Genomic DNA, 21662 nt, shown 5'->3' with positions numbered 1-21662 from the left:
GAGCCAAGTGTATGAAAATGATAATAGTTGTATTGCTAATTTTACGAAGTATGCCTACGCATCAGACAAGCCATAATAGGCTAGGCATCAAGCCTTGAATTGTCGACCGTGATGATGGATCACTGTATCCACAGAGAGAGACACAAGGCCTCCCGCAAAGATACCGCGATGAGTAGAGGGTCGGGATTTGATCTTCTTTGCGTAAAATAAGCCTATACCACGTTGAAAAAGGTCACATACCAGGCCCGAAGGCGGGAATGGACAGTACGGGCCAGAGTGTTGCAAAGGTCATCTGGGGTAGACTGATCATGACTCCGCTCGCATATAGACCGCGAGTAAATCACAAACAGGTGGAAGGTGGGGAAGACAGGAAGAGGTGTCCAGTGATAAACGAATCAATTTTCGATTGAACACAATTGGGAATCTTAGGTCATGACTCATAAACATTTTGTTTTCAAGGCATTAATCGTATTCTCCTAACTAGCATGCCGATACATTAAAACGACCGCCGCGGATTTCCGACCATAATTTACTCGGAGGGGACTAGGCGATGGTTAGTATATGGATATCAAACCATACCAGTTTCAGGAACTTACTGTCAATCTCGCCAGCCTTGATTTCATCGCTGATATCCTTGGGGCTGCGGCCATCGACCTGGCAACCAACAGAGAAAGCGGTACCAAGGATCTCAAGGACGGTACCCTGAAGCTCCTTGGCCAAAGACCTGTGGCGCATCTTGCGAGCGATCTCAATGATCTCGTCAAGAGGGACGGACTTGTTGTGCTTGATGTTCTTCTCCTTCTTACGGTCACGAGGGGGCTCCTTGAGGGCCTTGATGACCAGGGAAGAGGCAGAAGGCACAACGGAGATGGCGGCCTGACGGTTCTGGATGGTGAGTCTGACGGTGACACGCAGACCCTTCCAGTCACCAGTGTTCTTGGCGATATCTTCACCAATCTTCTTGGGGGACAGACCGAGAGGACCGATCTTGGGAGCCAGAGCAGACTGAGCTCCGACCTCACCACCAGTCACTCGCAGGTGAATGATCTTCACCTCATTGGGGTCGAACTTGGGAGCTGTTCATTGAAAAACATATTAGTCGCCAGTGGTACAACCAAGGAGATGATACTTACGCATGGCGAGTGCGAAAGGTCGTCAATCGTCCTTGGAGAGTTGGTCGGGGTGGATGGTACAAAGAAGAAAAGGAAATTTTCTTGAAAAGGCGCAAGAATATTTGACTCGAGACTCACTTTCCGGGCTAGACCTAAGCGAGACGCCCAATCAGGTAAGGTGTCCAGGGCTCAACCCGCCCATTATCACGTGATACATATCATGAAGCATGAAGGCTCCATGCCATAGTTCCGGAGTAGGCAAGTGGAGTAGAAGTCGGATTTTGTACTATTGATTTGGATTTAATTCATTGTGTCTAGGTAGTTGCTATATCGCGGGGTAACAAACAAAAACAAATAGCCGCTAAACATACAGAAGAACCAAATATCGACGTAGAACCGCCCTTTAGTGGTCGCTACATCGTCATATCTAGCTGGTTCCTGAAACCGCAAGCCTACGTAGAAAAGTCAGTATCCACCTTTAATCTTATTGGCTTCATGATACTCACTTCATCAAATGGTCCATGAATGTCTGCAACGAAACATCATCGGTGAAAATGGTTTGCGATGTCACACCACCACCATATCCTCCTGTCGTGTGTGTGGTGGATGGGTTCAGCTTCGACAAGAGGAAACGTGCCTGAGAGCCGCCAGCATCACAAACGATGAAACGAGGCAGTGGGAAGCGGTCCGAAATGAGTTCCTGATTTTAACCAAATTAGCTTATATCTCACTGGACTCGGAATTGGGGGGGGGGTGGGGGGGTACGAACTCTAGCGTCCTCTTTGGGTTGCTCAAGAAGGGCCTTCAGGTTCTCATAGCCTTCTTGGTCTTGGTAGCCGGCCTTTCTCCATTCTGCGATGGTTTCACCGTGGAAAATAAGGATATGGAAGAAAGTATCAAGCAAAAGAATGTGGGAAGGCTGGATGGAAGCCGAGTCAAGAAGGACAGGCTGGCTGCCTTCATGTTCCAGGGAGTATGAATCCAAGGTCGGCTGAATCATGACAAGAGAGTCACCAACATCCTCATGGTTAAGAACGTGCCTGTAGAAGGCTGTCTCATCAGGGGAGTTGTTGAAGAACTGCAAGAACTGACTTCTGCGGAGATGGAACATAAACTGAGGATAAAGCGTGAAATTCTTCTCGAGTCGGAATGAAGTTGGGTCGTCCTTTCTGTAATCCGCAAAGCGAGAGCAAAGCCTGATGAGCATCCGGTCAACCCATCTGAGGACATCGGGACCATCGTCGACCTCTGCCTTGAAGACTGCAATACGCGCCATCAGAACTGCAGCGGCTTCCTGGTCAAAAGACTGTGCCAGCGTAGGATCTCCAGCTGGCCCACTCAAGTTGCGTGCGACAGTTGTGACCCGCAGGTGATAGTGACCAGACGAATGCTGGTAGTATGTAAGGAATTGCATCATTCCTCTCTGAGGACCCGGCTGCACTGCCGCAGGCCCGCCTTGGTTTGCGATCTCAAAGTAGACACCGTAGCTTGAAGAAGGATCGATGCCGCACATCTTCCAGGCACAGGTATTGCCAATACCGCACTCTGTTTCACCGACGGAACTCGACTTCTTGTTCAGAGATACGGCGTGGCCGATAAGCCCTGTGACCTTGAGCTCCTTAGTAGTGAGGACTTCGAGGGATGCGTTGAAGCCCATCAGCAAGTTGTCATTGGCATCCTTGTCGAAGATTCTGACGAAGGATTGCTTGAATTGTGAGGACGTGAAGCTATCTGTGAGGAGCATATGACCGCCAGTGTAGTTGACAAGGTTCTTCATCTCCAGAAGACCAACTTGGTCGAGACATCCCGCAAAGACATCCACAATATGTCCGTTGTTGGCAGCACGCTTAGCCATGGCGTCGTAGAACTATACCTATCAGCATACCAAAATCTCCAATTTTATCGGAAACTACTCACCTTGACGGCTTTCTTGTAGTACTTGATGTTATCCCGATCAATATCGTGATGAGAACGCATAGGTTCCTTAAGTTCGGGTCCAACAACATGGCCTGGACCCTCGGTGGCCGGGCCGCTGGTGAAAACCATGATGCGTCCGCCGGCATTCTGGAAAGAGGTCTCAAGCAAGCCAACCGCAACGCTAAGAGCAACACCTGTGCATCTCAGAGGTCGCTTGTCGTTCGCAACGGGCCAAGGGTCACGCTGAAGCTGCTCGAGAACGTTGGTAATCTGGAACTCGGCCTGCTGGACAGGAAGAAGGAATCGTGCGGCGGGGCCAAGAGGCGGACGAGCCGGTTGTTGAGGCATGTTCGGACGCACTCCAGGAGAGAGGAGACCAAGCATCTCTTGGACTTGCTTAGCGGCGTATTCTTTGCTGCCTCGAAACACGTACGATTTGGCGCATTCGGTGTAGCCTAGCTCGTGGACTTGAGCCTGTGTTTGGGTCAACAATCTATTCTCGCGTTGCTCCCACCGTCCAAATTCGCGGTTCATACCATGGTACCATATGTGATCAATCCTACTAGCGCATTTGCTGGCAGCAGAGACAAGCTCATCACTAGAGTATCCTTCAAGGCCTTCAAGCTGTCCTCTTCCTGGCAAGTATCGACAACGTATACGAAGATAGGAGGGGTAGGGGCGGGGCGCGCCAATTGGTACTCGATAGTCGTGCTTAGAGGATGGAGCTCCGGCGGTATCGTGCTCTCGGTGATATCCTTGTAGTGAGGGGGGAGGGGGTTGCGCATCAGGCAGAATGGACATATCCAGATCCGGGCACGGACATCAACATTGCTATTGGTCGTTAGTCCCTAAACAAAATTGCATGCTGGGATTCATCTCCTACGCATAAGGATTCAGAACGGCCCGGCAAGGTGCTTTGCAGGTCACCGGTTCATATTGCAGCAATGGAGAGTCGGGCTTGTCCTTGAGCGGAGTGTACACAGCACCAATAGGGACGACCAGTCGAGATGCTTCCTATGCACTACTCAGTCAAAAGGATCTCACGATATCTGACGTCGAAACTAACCATGCGTGAGCTTGGAAACGTGTTCCAGCTCAGTCTGATGCCATCGCGGTCCTCGACATCACTCCATTGGTCCTTCAACGCTTCGTAGTCCATGTTGTCGGGCAAACAACGGGGCTCGGTAGCTTCGTCGTATGAGAGGGGTATCTAACGAACAAGGTTGAAAGAAGAAACCCGGTTGATTAAGAAAAATAAAAGTATGAGAGAGTATCCTGTACCATAACCCGATCTCTACAAGGGCAACGCCAACAGCTGTTGTCCGGAGACTTATGCGGGGACTAGGAGTATGTTGTGTGAACCGGTGTTGTTGCCATAAGGCCAGGTTGCAGCATGTTAGGCGGCTATGCGCAACCGTACTCTCGCACTAGTGTGCTTTAAATTTCGGCCAAATCCGTCCACAGCCAACTTTTTTCTTTTTCTTTTTCTCATCTATACATCGCCGATACGTTTGAATTTTTGGCAACTTCCGTCCATATCAATGACGAAGTTGTTCTTTCGCATCGAGTGAAGAGTAACCTGACCCGTTGCTGGGCACCTGGATTTGAAAGGTCGTTCCGATCCTTTCGGATAATTTGGGAATCAGCTGTGGTCACATCATGACCCCTCCTTAGCCATTTGATTGTGTGACATGGAAGCGGCGGAAAAAAGGAGGGAAAGCATTGCGATATGCAGATTAGTTTTACACGTAGATTTCTACCTAAGAAAAGACTGCCTGGGTGTGAGCAAAAAAAAAAAAAAAAAAACGAACCCATGAACGCCTTATATACAACTGTGTGAAAGTGAAAAGTCAAAGCAACCACATAGCTTCGTAAAGTGCATTTAACAAGCTTTTAAGCTTTCTTTGGAGCTTTCCCCACCTGCTTGAGGAGATAACTGCGCTTGAAGTATGTGTTAGGGTGGACGATGGTGTCCAGATCCGTCTGATTCCAGGTACCATCCTCTTTCACTCGCTTGATCTCTGCCTTGTGCGTCCACTCGAACACCCTGTTGCAAGCGATATGATATCGGGTCTTCTCCACGTCTTCCCGCACTCCACGCAGTAATTCTCTGTCGCTAATTCCAGTTGACTGAAGAAGCCCAATGAGGTTGTCAACAGAGAAATGACGGTAAGGGCAGCCGTGTGTCTGCCCAACTCCTGGATTTGAGTCACCAAGGATCTTTTGGCATGAGTAAGGAGGATAACCGCGGCCTCTGCGGTTGACATCACCACCCACATCGCCATAGGCGTGGCGGATATTGTACTTGTACCGGGAGTTGAATTCGTCGTCGGTAAAGCCTTTGAATGATTGACGCCAGAAAACAATACACTCCTCCAATGATAAGCCTATTCCTTTCAAAAAGAGGGTGTATTGAAGTCGGCCGTAATGCTTTAGGTGGTTGTTCTTGCGCAGTGACATATGTAGATTGCGCATGCAGAGTGGGAAATGCTGGGAAAGCTGATCGATATTGTTCGCGGTGATTGGAGCGCCATCGACAAATCCTTCGCCCTCGGAGTATACGGACTCGGCACTCCCAAAGTTCTTAGACAGATGGTTCAAAATGGGTGTGAGACGATCATCCTCGTCCAAACGTGGTAGGGCTCGACTCGTGAGCTAATCATGGTTAATGGTTTTGCTCTGAGCATGGCGCAGGATAGCACATACCTCCAAAGAACGCTCTAACCGAGCCGTGAACTCAGCAATAATCATGCTCAACTGCTCCCTTCCTGGTACATACGCTTTGCCTCTATATAAGAAGACAGACCGTCTCTCCACCAGCTCTGGGACTCTCTCCCAATCGACCTTATACCAAGATTCTTCATCTACACGGCGCAAACCCGGTGTCGCATTCACAAGATGCTCGGAAAGCTCACGCCTCTCCTCATCACTAATAGGCTCCCAGTCGAGATTGAGGCTCTCAATAAAAGCACGTTTCTCTCGTGAATCATCTTTTTGGAACCGGAACCTAAAAAGCATGGTTTCTGCTCGCGCGAATCGACGACGGAGGTCCTCCGTGGCGGAGAAGGCCAGCCGAAGAATGAAATGCGAGTAGTGATCTTTTTGTCGTTCATTTTTCAAGCGTTGATCGGCCGCACCCAGCGATGAGGAAGTGTTTGAGGATAGTGGAAGATACTTCTGGAGGAGTGGTGTAATATGTGCTTCTGTCTCGGCGGGCGATTTATTTCTATAAGAACAGGCCTCGATTTCGGCCAGGACTGCACCAGTCAATAAATTTAAACAGACAATCAGAAGGCAGAATCCACGTACTCCTCAACCGATCAATAGCCCATTGCTCGAATTGCTCGAGAGTGATCTCTGCCGTCGGCGGGACATCATAAAAGTTCAAGCGGTGCGGATAATCTTGTTGTTTGTAGACTGGTGCAGCAAATTGCTTTTTCTTGTGGTCGAGGGTTGCTCTTCTCTTCGGATCAACTTTGTGGAAGTCTTGCCGAATCATTTTGAGTCCACACTGTCGCAATTCCTAAGTCAGTCAAGGACGTATACACAGCGTTCCTTGACAACCAGGTCTCTATGCTCTGCCCGGACTAAACACGCTCCCGACGCGCCACGCGATCCACACGCGCTTTATGTCACGTGATATCAAGTTGATTGCCTTGACTAGCCGAGGAACAGAATTACAGCAGATGAGTGGATTCGGTGGAGGGCCCATGGGACACTCGGACATAACACTGAGCTATGCATGTGAATCAATTGCATCTCGATTGGGTTATCGCCAATGGATCAAGGTCGTGCAAGCACTGTGTTCCTTCCCCGACTGTCGATATACTTTCATTTACTACTACTCTGCCTTACGGAGTACTTTTCAGGTACCGAGTCGGAAACCTCTCCGGCCCTCAGCTCACCGACTTCCTAAACAGGAAAGCATCGAGATTCCGTGGGGTTTTGGCTTCCTTCCCCGGTTAGATGTAAAATCCGAATTGTTGAGTAGATAATCCCGAGTACAGATCTGAAGGTCAACGAAGCATTCATCCCCTCCAATTTCACATACGTACATAATATACCTACCTACCTTCCTTGCTTCCTACATTTGCCGAAATAATGTCGGAATGATTATAAACTAGCGCGCGCACTCTTCATCACCTCTCCACTCCTCCACTCTCCGCTCAACATTTAGTCCGGTGCTCCGAATCCCAAAAAAACATTGCCAGTCCAAGTCGCAAAAGAGTAGTGTGAAATGACGCTCGCGATTAAGCAGCTCAGTAAGGCTGCTCGTATCATCCTCATCGGCGCCCCTGGTGTTGGAAAGGGCACCCAAACAGAAAGACTTCTTGCCAAGTTTCCGCAACTGGCGTCGATAAGTTCCGGAGACCTCTTACGAGAGAATGTCCGGAAGAAGTCACCATTGGGTAAGCAGGGCCAAATCGTATGCGCTTTAGACACTGCGCCTAACAATTTCGGGGTTCAGGGCTCAAGGCAGAGACCGCAATGCAAGCAGGAAACCTCGTCCCCGATTCTTTAATCCTCGAGCTTATATCTTCCGAATTCAAATCGAAGGGCTGGCTCTCAACATCGTCGAGCTCGTCTATCGCCTCCAACGCCTCATTCATCCTTGACGGTTTCCCGCGCACCGCTGCTCAAGCTTCCAGTTTAGAGACACTTGTTCCTATCAACTTCGTTGTCCAGCTTGTTACACCTCCATCCGTCATTCTCTCCCGGATAGCGTCTCGCTGGGTCCACGAACCATCCGGAAGAGTATATAACACTGATTTCAATGCCCCCAAGGTTCCTGGAAAAGACGATATTACTGGGGAACCTCTGACTCAGAGAGAAGATGACTCGATTGATACATGGAAGCAACGACTTCGCAAATTCGAAGAAACCAGCGAGCCCTTGCTCCAGCATTACGAGCGCAAGGGCTGCCTATGGCGTGTTGAGGGCAACACCAGTGATGAGATTAGCCCACAGCTTTTCGCGGAAGTAGAAAAAAGGTTTTGCTAATATTTCCTTGTATTTGAATATACCACTATTCGACACCTCCCTGTACTCTATTTTTACGATGTTCTGTTTGGCGTCAAACGTTTCTACGACCTGTCAAGGGCTATGATGCGAGATAGTTATGTACCCCTCATTGATGAGGCCATGCTGTTTGTGTTAAGATTCACCTAATAATGCTAGCATGATCGAAAGGAAAGGAAATACAGTTCTTAGATTGGCCATGCGATGCCTTTCTGAATGCGTACCCGTACCGTACCCGTAGATATCGATCGTCCAGTCATAAGAATAAATCGCTATCAAATATACAGACAAATCATATGGGCATATACCTTCTAATATACAGAGTCATATCTATCTTCTTTCTCAATTGCCTCAATTGCCATTACCATGAGACTGCTCCTCCAATCCCATACGAGTCTTGTACTCACGCGGACTCTCCCACCCTTTGCGATTGCGACGATATCCCTTCCACAGACCCGTTCCCTTCTGCTTAGCGATAGATTCCGCCTCCCTATACTTCCGTTCCAATTCAGGGCCTCCAAATTCAGAACCCGCCTTTGCCTCATACACAGTCGCCAATCCACGCGTCAACATCTCATACGAGACATCACGACGACGAAAAGGAATCGGGAAGTCGAAGACCCGTCGCACATACGCAGAGGCCACTACACGCTGATACTGGTCCTGACGGTGCACCAAGACCCGAACGCGGCGATTAAGGACGTACGACGTCAACCATTCATGAGCTTCCCGAGCATAAGGCTGTTCCGGGCGACCAAAATGTGCAAGTTCCGGCGCATCCACACCAGCCAAGCGAACGGAGATCTAAATATAAACCCATTAGACCCCCTTATCTTAGAATAAAATAGCAGATATACTATCACCGCACCGTTTTATCCTTCAGGTCCTTCTTCGCGGTGGGAACTCTCTTCCAAGGCAACCAGCCCCATCCCGCCAGTCTTCCTCCGGGTGTGTGGTATAGTCTGAAACCATCGCCGTCGCCGACGCTCGTCACTTGGCCTAGGATGGTCCTTTTCCGGAAGTACGAGGGCGAGATGCTAACGGCGTCCGGGAAACGGCGCAGGTATCGGCGGTGGATCTGCAGTGCGCCGACGATTCCTGTCGTGAGGATCAAGGTAGGAATTAGAGTCCGGGGTTCGGTGAATGCGGCCCAGTCGATCGCATTGAGGGATTTGTTCCAGTTCTTTTGGTTTTGTTCATCGTGTTGTTCTCGGGCTTGCGATTCGGAAGCCCATGGCGGCCATCGCATGACGACTCATACCCCTCGTAGCTAGGGTTTTACGGAGCTGTGTTGAAGGTGGAATGGTGGGAATGTAGTTGTGACCGCTACTCCGGAGATAACTTACGTTTGTAGCTTGTTGCCGAAGGAATGTATTTAAGGCTAGCCGGGCGGTCGGGTGGAATCAGACTAGTGAGCATATATATATTTACTACTTTACACAACCGCGAAGAAAAAATGGGTTGCAATTATGTAACATCGTTCGATTGCTAACTAAACGAGATGAAGACTTATGTCTTCAATGCGCCTATATAATAGTCCATGCCCAGTATCCGTATCAGTCTGGATATAAGACGTCCACTATGTATACCAATCGCCCAACATGCGTTTGCTGTCTTTTAGATGATTTGCATTCGGCAGATCTATCTTGTGGTTATGCCCATCCTCTAGGACATGCTCTATACATCATAGTTGGAAAATATACAGAAAAAAACTATGCCTGGTAATCATAAGAAGTAAGAAATTTGACAGATCCGAAACCCGCACGCCGTATAGAAGACAATTGACAACAACAAAAAGACCAGCTAGTTGGTATATAGTGGAAGGAAAGTGGGAGCGACGTCTATTTCAGGGTTGCCGGAAGGCTGGTTTTGGCGTTGGCCGCAGCAGTATCGACGACTTTCTTTAGCTTCTGCTCTCTGAGCTTCTTCAAATATGCGAAGAGAACGATGAAAATGAGTTCCATCCTTCAAGGCGTTAGTTCAAGTCCCAGTACACATCCAGATACCGAATACGGCACGTACCTCTCTTTTGTCATCATCAACAAGCCCTGCACCAACAGACCCTTCATGATTTGTGGCCCAATACCCTTAAAGAGGGACAGCGCACCCTCGTTCTGAATGATATACCGCATAACCTCACCAAAGGTCTTGAAGGGCTTGCCTTCGCGACCAGGGGGTGGCCGCGACTGAAGGCCAACCTTGGCCACGATTAATGGCTGGGTTGCAATTGTGGCCATTGCCTTTGAAAGAGCACCAAGAACTGCGGTACTGATTAGTTTCGTATGAAGAAAAATAGAGCCTTGATACCACTTACGGAAAGCCTCCCAAGGCTTCAGATTGTTCCTCCCCTTGAAAAGGACATCCTTCAGACGTTGATAGGCACCGTAGGTAATGGCCGGGTTGACAACCAGGATCAAACTGGCCTTGAGACCTCTCCACAGACCAGACCAGCCATCCTCGCTGTTGACAACTTCCTTACCGGTCTCGATCAGGCCTTTCTTCTCATTCTTTGGCTGTGTCTGCTGCCTAGTTGTGATCACAGCGACTGGAATAGTGAAGATCTGAGCGATAGCCCCCGACACAGCACCAAGGGTAAGCTCCATAGCGGTTCCAGGTGGCTTAGATACGCTCTTTGATGCCATATAAAGGCTTCTGACCACGCTGTACCAGTAGAAGTACGCAAAGTTGGTCGAAGCAACACCAATCAAAGAACCGACCATCCCGGAATATAAACCTTCAACTCCCTCTTTTTCCACAATCTTGTTGATGGCATCTAGGGTCGACTCGTAATGTACTACATCGCCGCTCTTCGATTCAGGTGCGTTCTTCACTTGGACCTGAAGTTTGGTTTTGACACTAAATACCAGGAACGAGTCAGTTTTTGTCCACGCCAGCAGCCCAACTGGCAAGGCTATGTACGCACAGGTCCAGTGGATAGACGATAGCATTTGCAAGAACAGCACCAGTTGCGCCTGCGACAGCACTACCCCAAGGGGAGAGCGCGGGTTTCGATTGGCCGGCCATTATGCAAGATGAGCTAAACTTCCTCTGCCAATTCCGTCAGAAAGAATAGTTTTAAAGCAGAAATATTGGTAGAACCAAGACCGGCGAATGAGGTAGGGCTCTGTGCGATTTCGGGGGTTTAGCGTTCGGCCTGAAGGCTTACCGGATCGACTGATAGAAAAGTTGTATGCCGAGTAAGGTGAAAAGACCCCAGCTCCCAAGCAGCAATAATATGGAGAAAGCTTAAGGAAGGATAGAGGAAGAAAACTAGAAAAAGAAAAAAAAAAGAAGAACCTCAAGAATGATTACACCGTCCCGGCATCCTGAACGTAAAATGCGGGAAGGATAGAGTCGGCAGGGCCAGGGCAGTTGCACCTCGGCGCTCTGGATTGCGCATGACGAAATGAGCCGAGGTTCGTTTTAGAGACCAATTTCTGGACAAACACCGACCTTCGAATTCCCGTTCCTCCCCACCGACACGCTAGTGAATGAATCCAGCCGGCATACTTTTGTTGTTTTGACCAACCCCCATTCCACTGCGAGTGAATTGAGACTAAGTTAACTTGATGAGTACCATTCCATTGCCATTCGCGATAATCATCATAGTGTTGATTGGGTCTTCATAAAACTTGACAAGGAAGTTTGATCGACCTCGGATGTCGCGCCTTCGGAAAATTCACGGGGCCCTTCGGACGGGTCACAAGCAAGGTGTCTGACAGTTGATTGCCCTGTTTAGTCGGATAGACGCTAGTTCCATTGTTATGCCTATCGCGGGGAAGATCTCGGATTGTCACGGTGTTTGAAGATCCCAGGCGCTCATAAATCAAACTTACTACTGCCCCGCGTGCCAGTATGTCTAGACCGAACGCCTCAACCCAGAAGGCCCTTATTACTCAGGCACTGGTACTTGAACCTTTCTTTCTTCCCTTATTTTCTTTTTATGTTCTTATTCTTGTACCTTATTTTCTTTTTTTCTATAACGATACTAACCACTGGCTAGAAAGCCGAGCGTGATGTATCGTCCGCTACTTCTCAAAGGCAAGCTTTAGAAGCTGCCATTGATGCTGCTGAGCACTATATGAAAGCATTGAAACTGGCATCCGTCCAGAAAGATAAACATGCATTGGATGCAAAGTGTAAAGAATGGCTCACAAGAGCGGAAAAGATCAAAGAATCCCAGGACTGGCAAGCTGCCGCCCGCGTCCATGACAAATCTGTTCCAGAGCCACGGTTGCCCGTATCTACTCGTAAGCTCACCACTCGGGAGGAGATCATTCTTCTAGAGGGGGCCAAGTTGAATGGCTTCATATTCCCTCCATGGTCCACCTCCCCAGGCTCTGATGAATTCAAACGAGAGGATGGTGAATCCCCGTTTACGTAAGTTCTGGTGGTCTGCATTGTCAATGCAATGTTGCATGTATACTCAGATGACTGCTGGATATTCTAACCGATATCAGCGATAAACCCGACCTTCATCTATCCTATCCTCAGAGGAAAGTTTTTGATGGTTGGAAACGACCTTCCGAGCTTCTCGGGAAAGACACGGAAGATGTGTACACCAGCGTGGTTCCTGTGATGTCTGTTCCAGGGAAAACAGACCTAGTCCAGGATATGCTGACGGACTGTTCTGTCGTCGCCAGCCTTTGTGCTACTACATCAATGTTAGAACGTGGCCAATGCACTGTAAGCAGGTTGATCCTTTCCGGCTGACCTGCATGGTTCGCTGTGACTAATAGGTACAGCATTTTCTTCCAATGATATACCCTAGCCGAGGGAGCTTTCAGCCTTCACCATCAGGCAAGTATATATTCCGCTTTTATTTCAATGGGTGCTTTCGGAAAGTCGTCATTGACGACCGTTTGCCATCGTCTAAAACGTCAAGATCACTCCACGTGATCGACCGGAAAAATCCCAATTTCCTATGGCCTGCGCTAGTAGAGAAGGCGTATCTGAAATTGCGTGGAGGCTATGATTTTCCTGGAAGCAATTCCGGGACAGATCTCTGGGTACTGACAGGTTGGATCCCCGAGCAAGTCTTTCTCCATAATGACGATGTGACCGGCGACCAGCTTTGGAAGCGGCTTTACAGATCTTTTCACCACGGAGATGTTCTCTTGACTATAGGTACCGGTGAACTCACCGAGAGGGAACAGAGAGAACTAGGACTCGTGAGTGAGCATGATTATGCCATACTGGATATGAAGGAATCTAAAGGCCGCCGTCAATTACTCGTGAAAAATCCTTGGGCTGGAGCAGATACTGCCCCCGGAGACAATAGGAGCCTCGCTGCATCCCAGGATCTACCCCATAACCCGCCCTCATTTGAACCGGGTACCTTCTGGATGGATTGCGAAAAGCTCCTTCAACATTTTGAAAACCTCTATCTGAATTGGAACCCTGAGATTTTCAAATACCGCGAAGACGTCCACTTTACATGGGACCTTAACAACGGGAGAGGCGTAGCTGGCTGTTTTGTGAATAATCCGCAGTTCGCAGTGTCAACTGAGAATGCTGGGATCGTCTGGCTACTGCTAGGCAAGCATTTCAGAACAACTGGGCAGCCAGAACGACCTCTTGACGAATACCAAACCAATGAGGAGTCGGCTTTTATTAGCATATACGTCTTCAACGCAGATGGCAAACGGGTCTCTTTGAGTGACGGGGCTCTACATCGTGGCCCCTATGTGGATTCCCCGAATACGCTCATGAGGTTAGAGATGCCTCCCCGAACAACTTATACAGTCGTGGTCTCCGAGCAATCGCTGCCATCGTTGAATCAAAACTTTACTTTATCTGCCTTCTCTACCTCCCCTGTACGGATGGCAAAAGCTCAAGACAAATACATGTGCGTGAGGAAGGTTCAAGGGTCTTGGACACCTTCGACTGCCGGTGGAAATGCCGAATCTTCCAGATATGCACTCAATCCCCAATTCAGGCTGGAAATAGAGAACGATACAGACGTCTCACTCCTCCTGGAATGCCCAGATACGGAACTCGCGACCCATGTTAAATTATTCTGGTCCAATGGAAATCGTGTGTCGCGAGTACGCAGTCGCGACATAATCGCTGATAGTGGTGACTATCGCCGTGGTGGTTCCCTTGTGGAAAAGAAGGCTCTGGAACCGGGCTCATATACGATCGTCTGCTCCACATTCGCGCCAGATCAACTTGGCCGATTCACGCTCTGGGTATCCTCCTTAGTTCCTTGCAAGACGAGCCCGCTCCCACCAGAGGCAGCAGGGCGACGGACGGTCATTTCGGATATTGGCATACTGCCTCCGGGGAGAGACCGAATGCTGGCTTCTCTGCAAGTGCCGCGGCTTACGAGGATCAAGCTCATTACCCGAAGTAGGCAATCCATCATCGGGGGCCATCCTGTTGGACCCTCACCCGTGCTAATGACAGTGGAACTCGGGCAAGGGCCATACAAACAGATCCTGGCGACTTCGGAAGATGGAACTCACAGTGATGCCATATCAGGCGTCCGTGTTGAGGACTTTGACTTGCAGCCAGGGCTAGAGGAAAGTGGTGGTATATGGCTTGTTATTGAGAGGATTGGAGGTCCTGGAGGGCAGGTGGAGGACCATTTTGAGGTGGAAGCTTTGGCTGAAGAGAGAGTTGAAATTGGGGAGTGGATACTTGAAGATGCTTGATCTCTTATCCTGCAGAAGCTCTGAACGCTCTTAGTTGGGCTTCTTGGGTCGTCGTATTTAATAGCATGTTAGAGTAGAAGACCAGATACAACGATAGACATTACCCTTTTTTTTTTTTTTTTTTTAATTTATCTTTCTGCCAGAAGAAAACAAACAAATAAATAAATACATCAAAAATAAGAAATTATCTATAGATAGGAGTAACCTTTGGGGCTATTTTTTTGTCGTGACCGCCAAAATCGAGTTAGCCTGCTTTACTCCGCATAAATTAAAATTAAATCCTCGGCTCGGGCCCCCGAATTCCCCTCCGAGAGCTTTCAACGTCATCCCGCTTGCTGTGTGCATTGTGCCTCCCCACCTTAAAGACGATATTCTTATCCTTGCCAGCCTCCATGGCGAGTAACATTCCTGCTGCTCTGAAGTCTGCGGACATTGGGCGCTTTGCTGTCAGAGCAGCGCAGCTTGAACGTGTAAAGCCCGTAGTCGCCTATTGGTGTGAGTGTTGTGTGATTGTACCCCGTACGGACTACGAGCTGATAAGCGGCCTTGGCTGATCACAGGCAACTTCTGGATTGTCAACCAGATCATTGAGAAAGGTCTACACACCTCTGATGATGAAGTGAAGCTATACACTACAGAACTCGTCGATAAGCTGGAAAAGGTATACCAAAGCTATGCCCGATTAAACCCTGATGTTGACCAGAGACTAATATCTCGACGTTCCAAGTTTAAAAATGAGAACCCCGATAATGATACGGTGACAGATGCCGTCGCGGCAAATGCATACGTGGAGCAATTTGGTTTGGAGATCTTTGGGCGTGCAGAGGCAACCATGAGGGCCAACAAGGTGACAAAGTTCGCTGCCCTTCCCCTACCTTTCGAGGATAAACACTAATTTGTTGCAGGCAAACTGCTGATACGTTCCAAGCAGCTGCCACGTTCCTTGAACTCTGTCAGATATGGAATCGTCTTGAGCCGGAGGCCGCTGCAAAAATCAAATTCGCCAAGTATCATGCGGTGAGGATTGCGAAAGCAATTAGGGCCGGAGAGGACCCGAACGAGTCGAACCCAGTTATGAAAGAGGAAGATGAAATAGAGAGAGATGGTTTGGATGTGCAGAAGGATGATCCTGAGGTTCAGGCAATTGTTGGATCGCCGCCCACACAATCGAGACAGCCGTCGGTAGAAGACGTCCCCGAGGATTCTACGCATCCTGCAGGACCATCTCCGTCTTTACCGCAGCCCCCAACTGGTTTCACCGAAGTACCTGCTGCATCGCATGATGCCGCACGTAGTCCAACCCAAGATATGGACGTTGACACAGAGCAAGGCGCACCGCTGAACCTCCCCTCAGCACCTGCGACACTCACGTCATCTTCGACTTCGGTCCCTAATCTTCCAGACACGCCTACACGCGTTGGAACCCACCAATCTCCAGGGGCTCCCGACGCTTTTCAATCCTTTCCTCCACCGTCGACAATGCCTCCTTCGAGCCCACCAGCTGTCTCTCACGATCCTAGTTCTTTCTACAGCCAACCTAGTGCCACACCTCAGCCTGCGCGATCTCCTCCCGCAGCTGCTCCTGTAATGCCACACCCAGCACCCAAGCCTGTCCATGCATCTACACCTATAATGTCTACTGCATCCTCATCTAGCTATGCAAATTCACAAGCAGTTGACGATAATTCCATTGCTCTTGCTCAGAAGCACGCCCGTTGGGCTGTGTCCGCCTTGACTTTTGATGATGTCAACACAGCTATCAAGGAACTAAAAAATTCTCTGAAGTGTCTCGGGGCTGAGTAACGGCAGAGCACAAATGCTACACCTCAGTGACCTGTCCAATGATTTTTAAGGTCAAATTGTACGAACAATTCCATTTTCGTGCTTCTATGTCTGCGTCTCCTATGGAGATGCTTAAGAGGGGCTTCACTCAAGACTCCTTTTCGAGATATTGTGCTGTTATTCTACTTTGACTATTAATGATGAGATGACTATATAAGCACATTCATGGCTCTGCAACGAGTCGCAATTGGTTTTCGATTCATGTACACTACTGTACGTCCTTTCCATACTTCGTAGCGGTATATGTAGTACCCAATACATACACTAGCTCTACCCCTCCTGTATCTTCTTACTGTTTTCAACACTATTATCTCCATTCACTTTCTATGTGAATCAATCTACATTTCTACTTAAATACTCCACTGAGTTCCCTAAGGGTGCAGACGCCTATTTATATCCCCAGATCAGCTCATTTCTTCCACCGTCATCCATATCATCTCACAAGGCAGCCACAGGATATATGACTTGACACTGACACTTAGGCAGAGCAATGTCGATGCCAGGATCATTGATATTCATTCTCGCTTATATTTCATGGCAACAGACAGACTCTGTAACACACTGTCACAATACAATAGACTGGTCGAGACTCGAACTTGTATAGTATTATTATATCTATCTATAACTAACTACTGATCATCACCTAGCTGATTACTAATAAACAAATAAATACTTACTGTACAGTAACCATAAACCGTAGATTTATTACTGAGATACTCCAAATGGATTTGAAATACAACTAGTTATAATACTCTAGACTATTAGTCTCCTTTATCCTGTACATATAATTGAGACATTTAATATACCATTTCCGAGAATACGAGTGTCAGCTGGGGTTGTATAAGACTCGGTGATCGGGAAGGAAAGTCTTGCCCGTCGTTCCGAGTTTAATATAGTGCCTATGTCTAGATAGAACGATGCCCACTGGTTCTCTCACCCTTCGGGTAATTACTAGGTGAACGGGACCACATTCCCTTGGGTCACACGGCATTTCACAGAGAAATTGCTATTTTTGTCTGGGTTAGGTCGAGGAAAATAAACTTGAAACGACCGCATCCCGGAGCCATAACACTAGTTGAATGCTCAACAGGGGGCCCCTGTCGAGAGCTCTATTTGTTAGACTTATTCAACCCATAGTATCGGTACAGTAGAGTATAGATTGCGAAGACAGTAGTAAAATATGGGAGAAAAAAATAGTCTAGAAGAGTGATTTCGATATCTTGTTGGCAACATGTATTTCCAATCCAGAATAAAAAAAATTTGAGCTGCGAAAGCAAAGCTCAAGTCTTTCACATGCAAGCGGTGTGGGAGTCTAAAGGTGCTGGATATCCATGATCAGAAAAATGGGATAGTTCACATAACACAAGCGAATCAGAAAACCAGCTGAACATACCGGCGCTCAAGAACAGATCCTGATTGAACTAGAGAAAGGATATTATAGATTACAAGTAGAGCGGTGACCATACATAGTACAGGACAACATTTGGCGGCTCAAGGTGGGTGATTAACAAGGGCGAGAGGTGGTCTATGCGCTCGAAATTTCAGATAGAGGTTTTTGCCAATGCAGATATCCGTCGTCAATGCAGGCGAAGGTACGGCAGCGGTCGTGAATGGGTCGTCATTATTGAATGCCATCATACTTTTGTGACTTTGGGCCAAGTTTGATCAAAGCGAGGGGTTGAAAAAATGGGTGGTCAGGACTTCACGGTGTACGAGAGGCCCTATGGCCACCAGCCCATCCGTTTGTAGCTCTCCACCATATCCCGTACGCCGTCTGCATTGAAGCGTTCCCGGGTGGGTTTCCAGCCGGTTGTCTTCTCAAAAAGCGTGCCATCAAGCCACATATCTTGGTCCTTGAATACGTCCCTCTCTAGGAACGGGCTGATCGGACCTGGCCGCTCAATCTTTTTCTGTTCCATCAATTCAGCCCAGACCTGCAGACATTCCTCGTTCATGTCGTCTATCACATCGTCGAGGTTGAGTTTGGCAAGCTGCGAGGCCAGAGATCCTAGGAATGAGCATTTGAGACCAAATATGGTAGAGAGCGCATCGGCAATATCCTGCTGACGAGTATTACCGTGGTCGACCACGTTGAAGGCAATGGGAGCTGAGCCATCCGTCGGAGCGGTTGCCCTCCACTCGGCAGACTTCCACAGGGCGCTGGCTGCATCTTTAACGTAAAGGGTGTTCATCTTGATGTCTCCGGTGTAAAGAAGCTCTAGATCTTTCTCCATTTCAAGATGTACTCGCGCGAGGCACACTCCCATAGCGAAAAAGCCCGAGCAATATTCTCCGTAAACATGTGGTAGGCGCAGCAAGCAGTAGTTGAGGCCAGGGATTTTGCTAATTTCGTCACTAGCCTTCATCTTCCACTTTGCCAGCTTATGCCATGGCTGGAGCTTGTCGTTCTCCTTCCGTGGTGATGATCCGGATTTGTAAACGTGGGCGGTGGAGCATTCGACATAAGAACGGATTCCTCGACGGGCCACCTCACGAGCCAAGGCAACAGTGAGGTTGTAATTGCGAAGCTCATATACATCGTCAGGTTGTGAGTGCCTTGTCTCGCCTCCACAGTTGATTACGTAGTCGAATTGTTCGCCGTTGGCCCGATCGAAAACACGCGGGAAATGCTCTAGATGGCAACGCGGGGAGAGTTAGTATGGAACATTATCGCCTGTGCAAAAGTCTAGAAGCTGAGTTCACTCACGTTCCCGGCTAGCGTCCGCTTGAACGAACTTATCTTTGGAGCAAGCCTCCTGGAATTCAGGGGCTAACCAAGCCAGTTGAGGAAGGACTTTGTCGACAAGTCTCACTTCCGAGGCCAGGTTATTTTCATGTATGTAAAGTGCCAGATGACGACCGATAAATCCTGCGAAACGCAAGACGTTTGGGTTAGCTCATGTACCCCCCTTGCATCACCATGAGCCGCAGAATTATCTGTCGCATGTACATACCGAGTCCTCCAACAATCAGCACGGCTGGCTTTTTGCTCTGATCACTCGCCATGGCGGTATGTGAGAGGGGACCGTATCAGGGTGCGAAAGTGGTAATGTGATTCAATTTACTGCTTTTTTTCTGAGCAGTTATCGCCGGTTCTCAAACCCCACACGCAAGCTTTAAGCAAACAAAGAATGCGGGGAGCCAGCGAAAAGGGGGAGGGGAATAAAGGGCAGAAGTGTATCGGGAGAGAAAGTGCGATGAGGGGAAGTCTGAGAAGGAGAGATAAGAGGCGCCGAGGAAGAATATAGTGGGTTATAAACGTAAAATATGGAGAACAAAGAAGAGAGTTCTGCCTTCACTATTTAAAATTAAAGAAGGGCGGGAAAGGAAGTGCCAAACGGAGAGAAGCACAGATAATAAAAAAAATAAAAAAGTTGAAGAGAAGCAGCAGGAGATGAGCAGGAGACAAGAGTGGTTTTGGGGCAACGACCAATTTGGAACTAACGACGCTTTGATGAATTGGGGCGTATCACCTGCTCGTCCTGTGACTGTAAAACTACTACTCAGTGACTAGTAAACTACTTACTCACGAATCCTCTCTTCCCCATTATTTCCCCCCTCCACCCAATGGGACACAGTTGGATTTTTTTTTTTTGCCAGTTTCAATAAGCGTGTTCTCATTCTCCCTTAGTATATCGCTCGTGCTTTGCTTTAATTGAACCCCATTCCCGAGTGATGTCTACACGACCATTTCCCTATACCAGCAAAAACTCAATTGCTGATATCATGTAATCGTCCCCATCCAGTTCTGGATGAAACGGAAAACACTTACGATGGTTTGCAGCTCATCCTAACATGAGTCCCCCCCACCCCCCACGTTTGATATGCGAGAATAGCCGAATCACCCACTATAATCTTTACTTATGATCACTCGCGTTGCGGCTGAGGACACTGGACCAACGCGAAAGAGGGTCTATCCCAAATTCCCAATCCTCCAAACCGAGCAAACTCCGTTAGTCTGCGTCTAGAAATTTCGCCAGCAGGGTGGGTTGGGACTTTTCTCGGGATTGAAAATTTAGAGCGCTCCAAAATGGGGGGCAGAACAAAGGTGATTCATCATTCCTTCCCCTGCCAAGTCGCGCGTTGTGGGACATCTTCCGTTCTTCAGGGACGCCGTCCGATCATAGTCCCGCGTCTAAGTGGGTAAAAGGGAGGAGGTGAGAAACGAGAGGGGAGCGGACAAAGGGAGGAAGGGGAAAAAAAAAAAAGAAGAAAATGAGGAAAGTTAAGTGGATGGATAGAAAAAAGTCAAAAGGAAAAAAAAGGGTTTTTGGGTTCAACCGTCGCAAATACCAATGATGATCAACCCTTCCTTGATATCAGAACACTCTAAAAAAAAAAAAAAAAAAAAAAAACCTAACTTCAGTCAACGACAGCGAGAGAAAGGCTTCCCATTGAGTATGATCATCGCAGGGAATGAAATTGGATCGACGGCCTATTTCCTATATGATACAGAGTGACTGGGATCAGTGGATATGTTTATGGGGTATGGGAGATAATGCACTCCATAGGTATATAATATGTTCTACTATTATGCGCGTCCCCAAGGGAAGAAAGAAAAAAGAAAGTAGTAGGGAAGAAATCGGGGGAAATGTCTCACCCAATCTCTCGGGATGGAAGGAAACCGACTACGGCAACTATCGGTCTCTTAAATCGAAGGTTGAAGGGAAAATCGGATACCTAGACCGGGAACATTGGTTTAGAATTCCAAATGGTATTCTTAATAGCTCTGTTAAAGGGGGAGGGAAGGGAAAAAAAAAAGGCGCTCCCCTCGGCTCGGTCCACAGAAATGACCCAATACCGATAAAGACAATTGAATCCCGGTGAGTGAGTTCTTAGTTCTTAGTACTCCGTCCTCGTCCTTACGCTGTAATCGGTGGGAATTAAAGAGAAGGGCAAACCTTGACGTCAGTTTATTACGACTTAATTATTCTCCGGCCCAATAATTACCCCAGCCGGGATTTGCATCTCGTTCCATGGGCCAAAGGATGATCTGCCCATGGTTCGTGCAGCAACGGTATACTGAGTAGCTACCAAGCCTTCTGTAGTTCTTGCGCTAGTGTCTTCTTCCATTGAACTGCCTATGTATGCTGAAACGTTGTAGTGTGCCCAATAG

General features: G+C 48.3%; 8 protein-coding genes across 8 annotated transcripts; 3 read left to right on the top strand and 5 right to left on the bottom strand.

The window, feature by feature from the left end:
* Nucleotides 1-529: 529 nt before the first annotated feature.
* sec23 (GTPase-activating protein SEC23) lies at nt 530-4188 on the bottom strand (the record flags this gene model as incomplete). The annotated part of the gene is made up of 9 exons (XM_032072463.1): nt 530-543; nt 597-1076; nt 1484-1539; nt 1619-1812; nt 1882-2979; nt 3030-3503; nt 3566-3860; nt 3913-4043; nt 4096-4188. 9 exons carry the CDS (start codon nt 4186-4188, stop codon nt 530-532), a joined length of 2835 nt encoding a protein of 944 aa, XP_031928193.1.
* A 356-nt stretch (nt 4189-4544) lies between these two features.
* On the bottom strand, nt 4545-6770 carry BDV27DRAFT_127430 (DNA primase subunit PRI2). The gene is made up of 3 exons (XM_032066763.1): nt 6339-6770; nt 5736-6286; nt 4545-5684 (listed from the first exon to the last, which is right to left on the bottom strand). The coding sequence occupies exons 1-3, from the start codon at nt 6526-6528 to the stop codon at nt 4923-4925; spliced, it is 1503 nt and encodes a 500-aa protein (XP_031928192.1). The 5' UTR covers nt 6529-6770; the 3' UTR covers nt 4545-4922.
* Nucleotides 6771-6973: 203 nt separating this feature from the next.
* On the top strand, nt 6974-8262 carry BDV27DRAFT_127428 (adenylate kinase ADK2). Its single transcript, XM_032066762.1, has 2 exons — nt 6974-7438; nt 7498-8262. Exons 1-2 carry the CDS (start codon nt 7267-7269, stop codon nt 8028-8030), a joined length of 705 nt encoding a protein of 234 aa, XP_031928191.1. The 5' UTR covers nt 6974-7266; the 3' UTR covers nt 8031-8262.
* A 66-nt stretch (nt 8263-8328) lies between these two features.
* On the bottom strand, nt 8329-9370 carry BDV27DRAFT_127426 (thermonuclease family protein). Its single transcript, XM_032066761.1, has 2 exons — nt 8917-9370; nt 8329-8852 (listed from the first exon to the last, which is right to left on the bottom strand). Exons 1-2 carry the CDS (start codon nt 9295-9297, stop codon nt 8400-8402), a joined length of 834 nt encoding a protein of 277 aa, XP_031928190.1. The 5' UTR covers nt 9298-9370; the 3' UTR covers nt 8329-8399.
* Nucleotides 9371-9556: 186 nt separating this feature from the next.
* Nucleotides 9557-11367, bottom strand: BDV27DRAFT_127425 (putative peroxisomal carrier protein). The gene is made up of 5 exons (XM_032066760.1): nt 11215-11367; nt 10972-11096; nt 10363-10904; nt 10071-10308; nt 9557-10013 (listed from the first exon to the last, which is right to left on the bottom strand). Exons 2-5 carry the CDS (start codon nt 11070-11072, stop codon nt 9890-9892), a joined length of 1005 nt encoding a protein of 334 aa, XP_031928189.1. The 5' UTR covers nt 11073-11096; nt 11215-11367; the 3' UTR covers nt 9557-9889.
* On the top strand, nt 11323-14806 carry BDV27DRAFT_127424 (calpain-like protease PalBory). The gene is made up of 4 exons (XM_032066759.1): nt 11323-11954; nt 12052-12428; nt 12509-12734; nt 12794-14806. Exons 1-4 carry the CDS (start codon nt 11904-11906, stop codon nt 14702-14704), a joined length of 2565 nt encoding a protein of 854 aa, XP_031928188.1. The 5' UTR covers nt 11323-11903; the 3' UTR covers nt 14705-14806.
* Nucleotides 14807-15019: 213 nt separating this feature from the next.
* Nucleotides 15020-16766, top strand: BDV27DRAFT_107467 (uncharacterized protein). Its single transcript, XM_032064439.1, has 4 exons — nt 15020-15199; nt 15265-15365; nt 15432-15559; nt 15610-16766. Exons 1-4 carry the CDS (start codon nt 15097-15099, stop codon nt 16505-16507), a joined length of 1230 nt encoding a protein of 409 aa, XP_031928187.1. The 5' UTR covers nt 15020-15096; the 3' UTR covers nt 16508-16766.
* Nucleotides 16767-17975: 1209 nt separating this feature from the next.
* BDV27DRAFT_107452 (NAD-dependent epimerase/dehydratase family protein) lies at nt 17976-19698 on the bottom strand. The gene is made up of 3 exons (XM_032064438.1): nt 19501-19698; nt 19254-19415; nt 17976-19178 (listed from the first exon to the last, which is right to left on the bottom strand). The coding sequence occupies exons 1-3, from the start codon at nt 19550-19552 to the stop codon at nt 18268-18270; spliced, it is 1125 nt and encodes a 374-aa protein (XP_031928186.1). The 5' UTR covers nt 19553-19698; the 3' UTR covers nt 17976-18267.
* Nucleotides 19699-21662: the final 1964 nt, after the last annotated feature.

Source organism: Aspergillus caelatus (genome assembly GCF_009193585.1).
Source record: "Aspergillus caelatus strain CBS 763.97 unplaced genomic scaffold BDV27scaffold_75, whole genome shotgun sequence".
NCBI lineage: Eukaryota > Fungi > Ascomycota > Eurotiomycetes > Eurotiales > Aspergillaceae > Aspergillus > Aspergillus caelatus.
The sequence above is the reverse complement of the archived record's forward strand: the minus strand, read 5'-3'. Positions and strand labels throughout refer to the sequence as shown.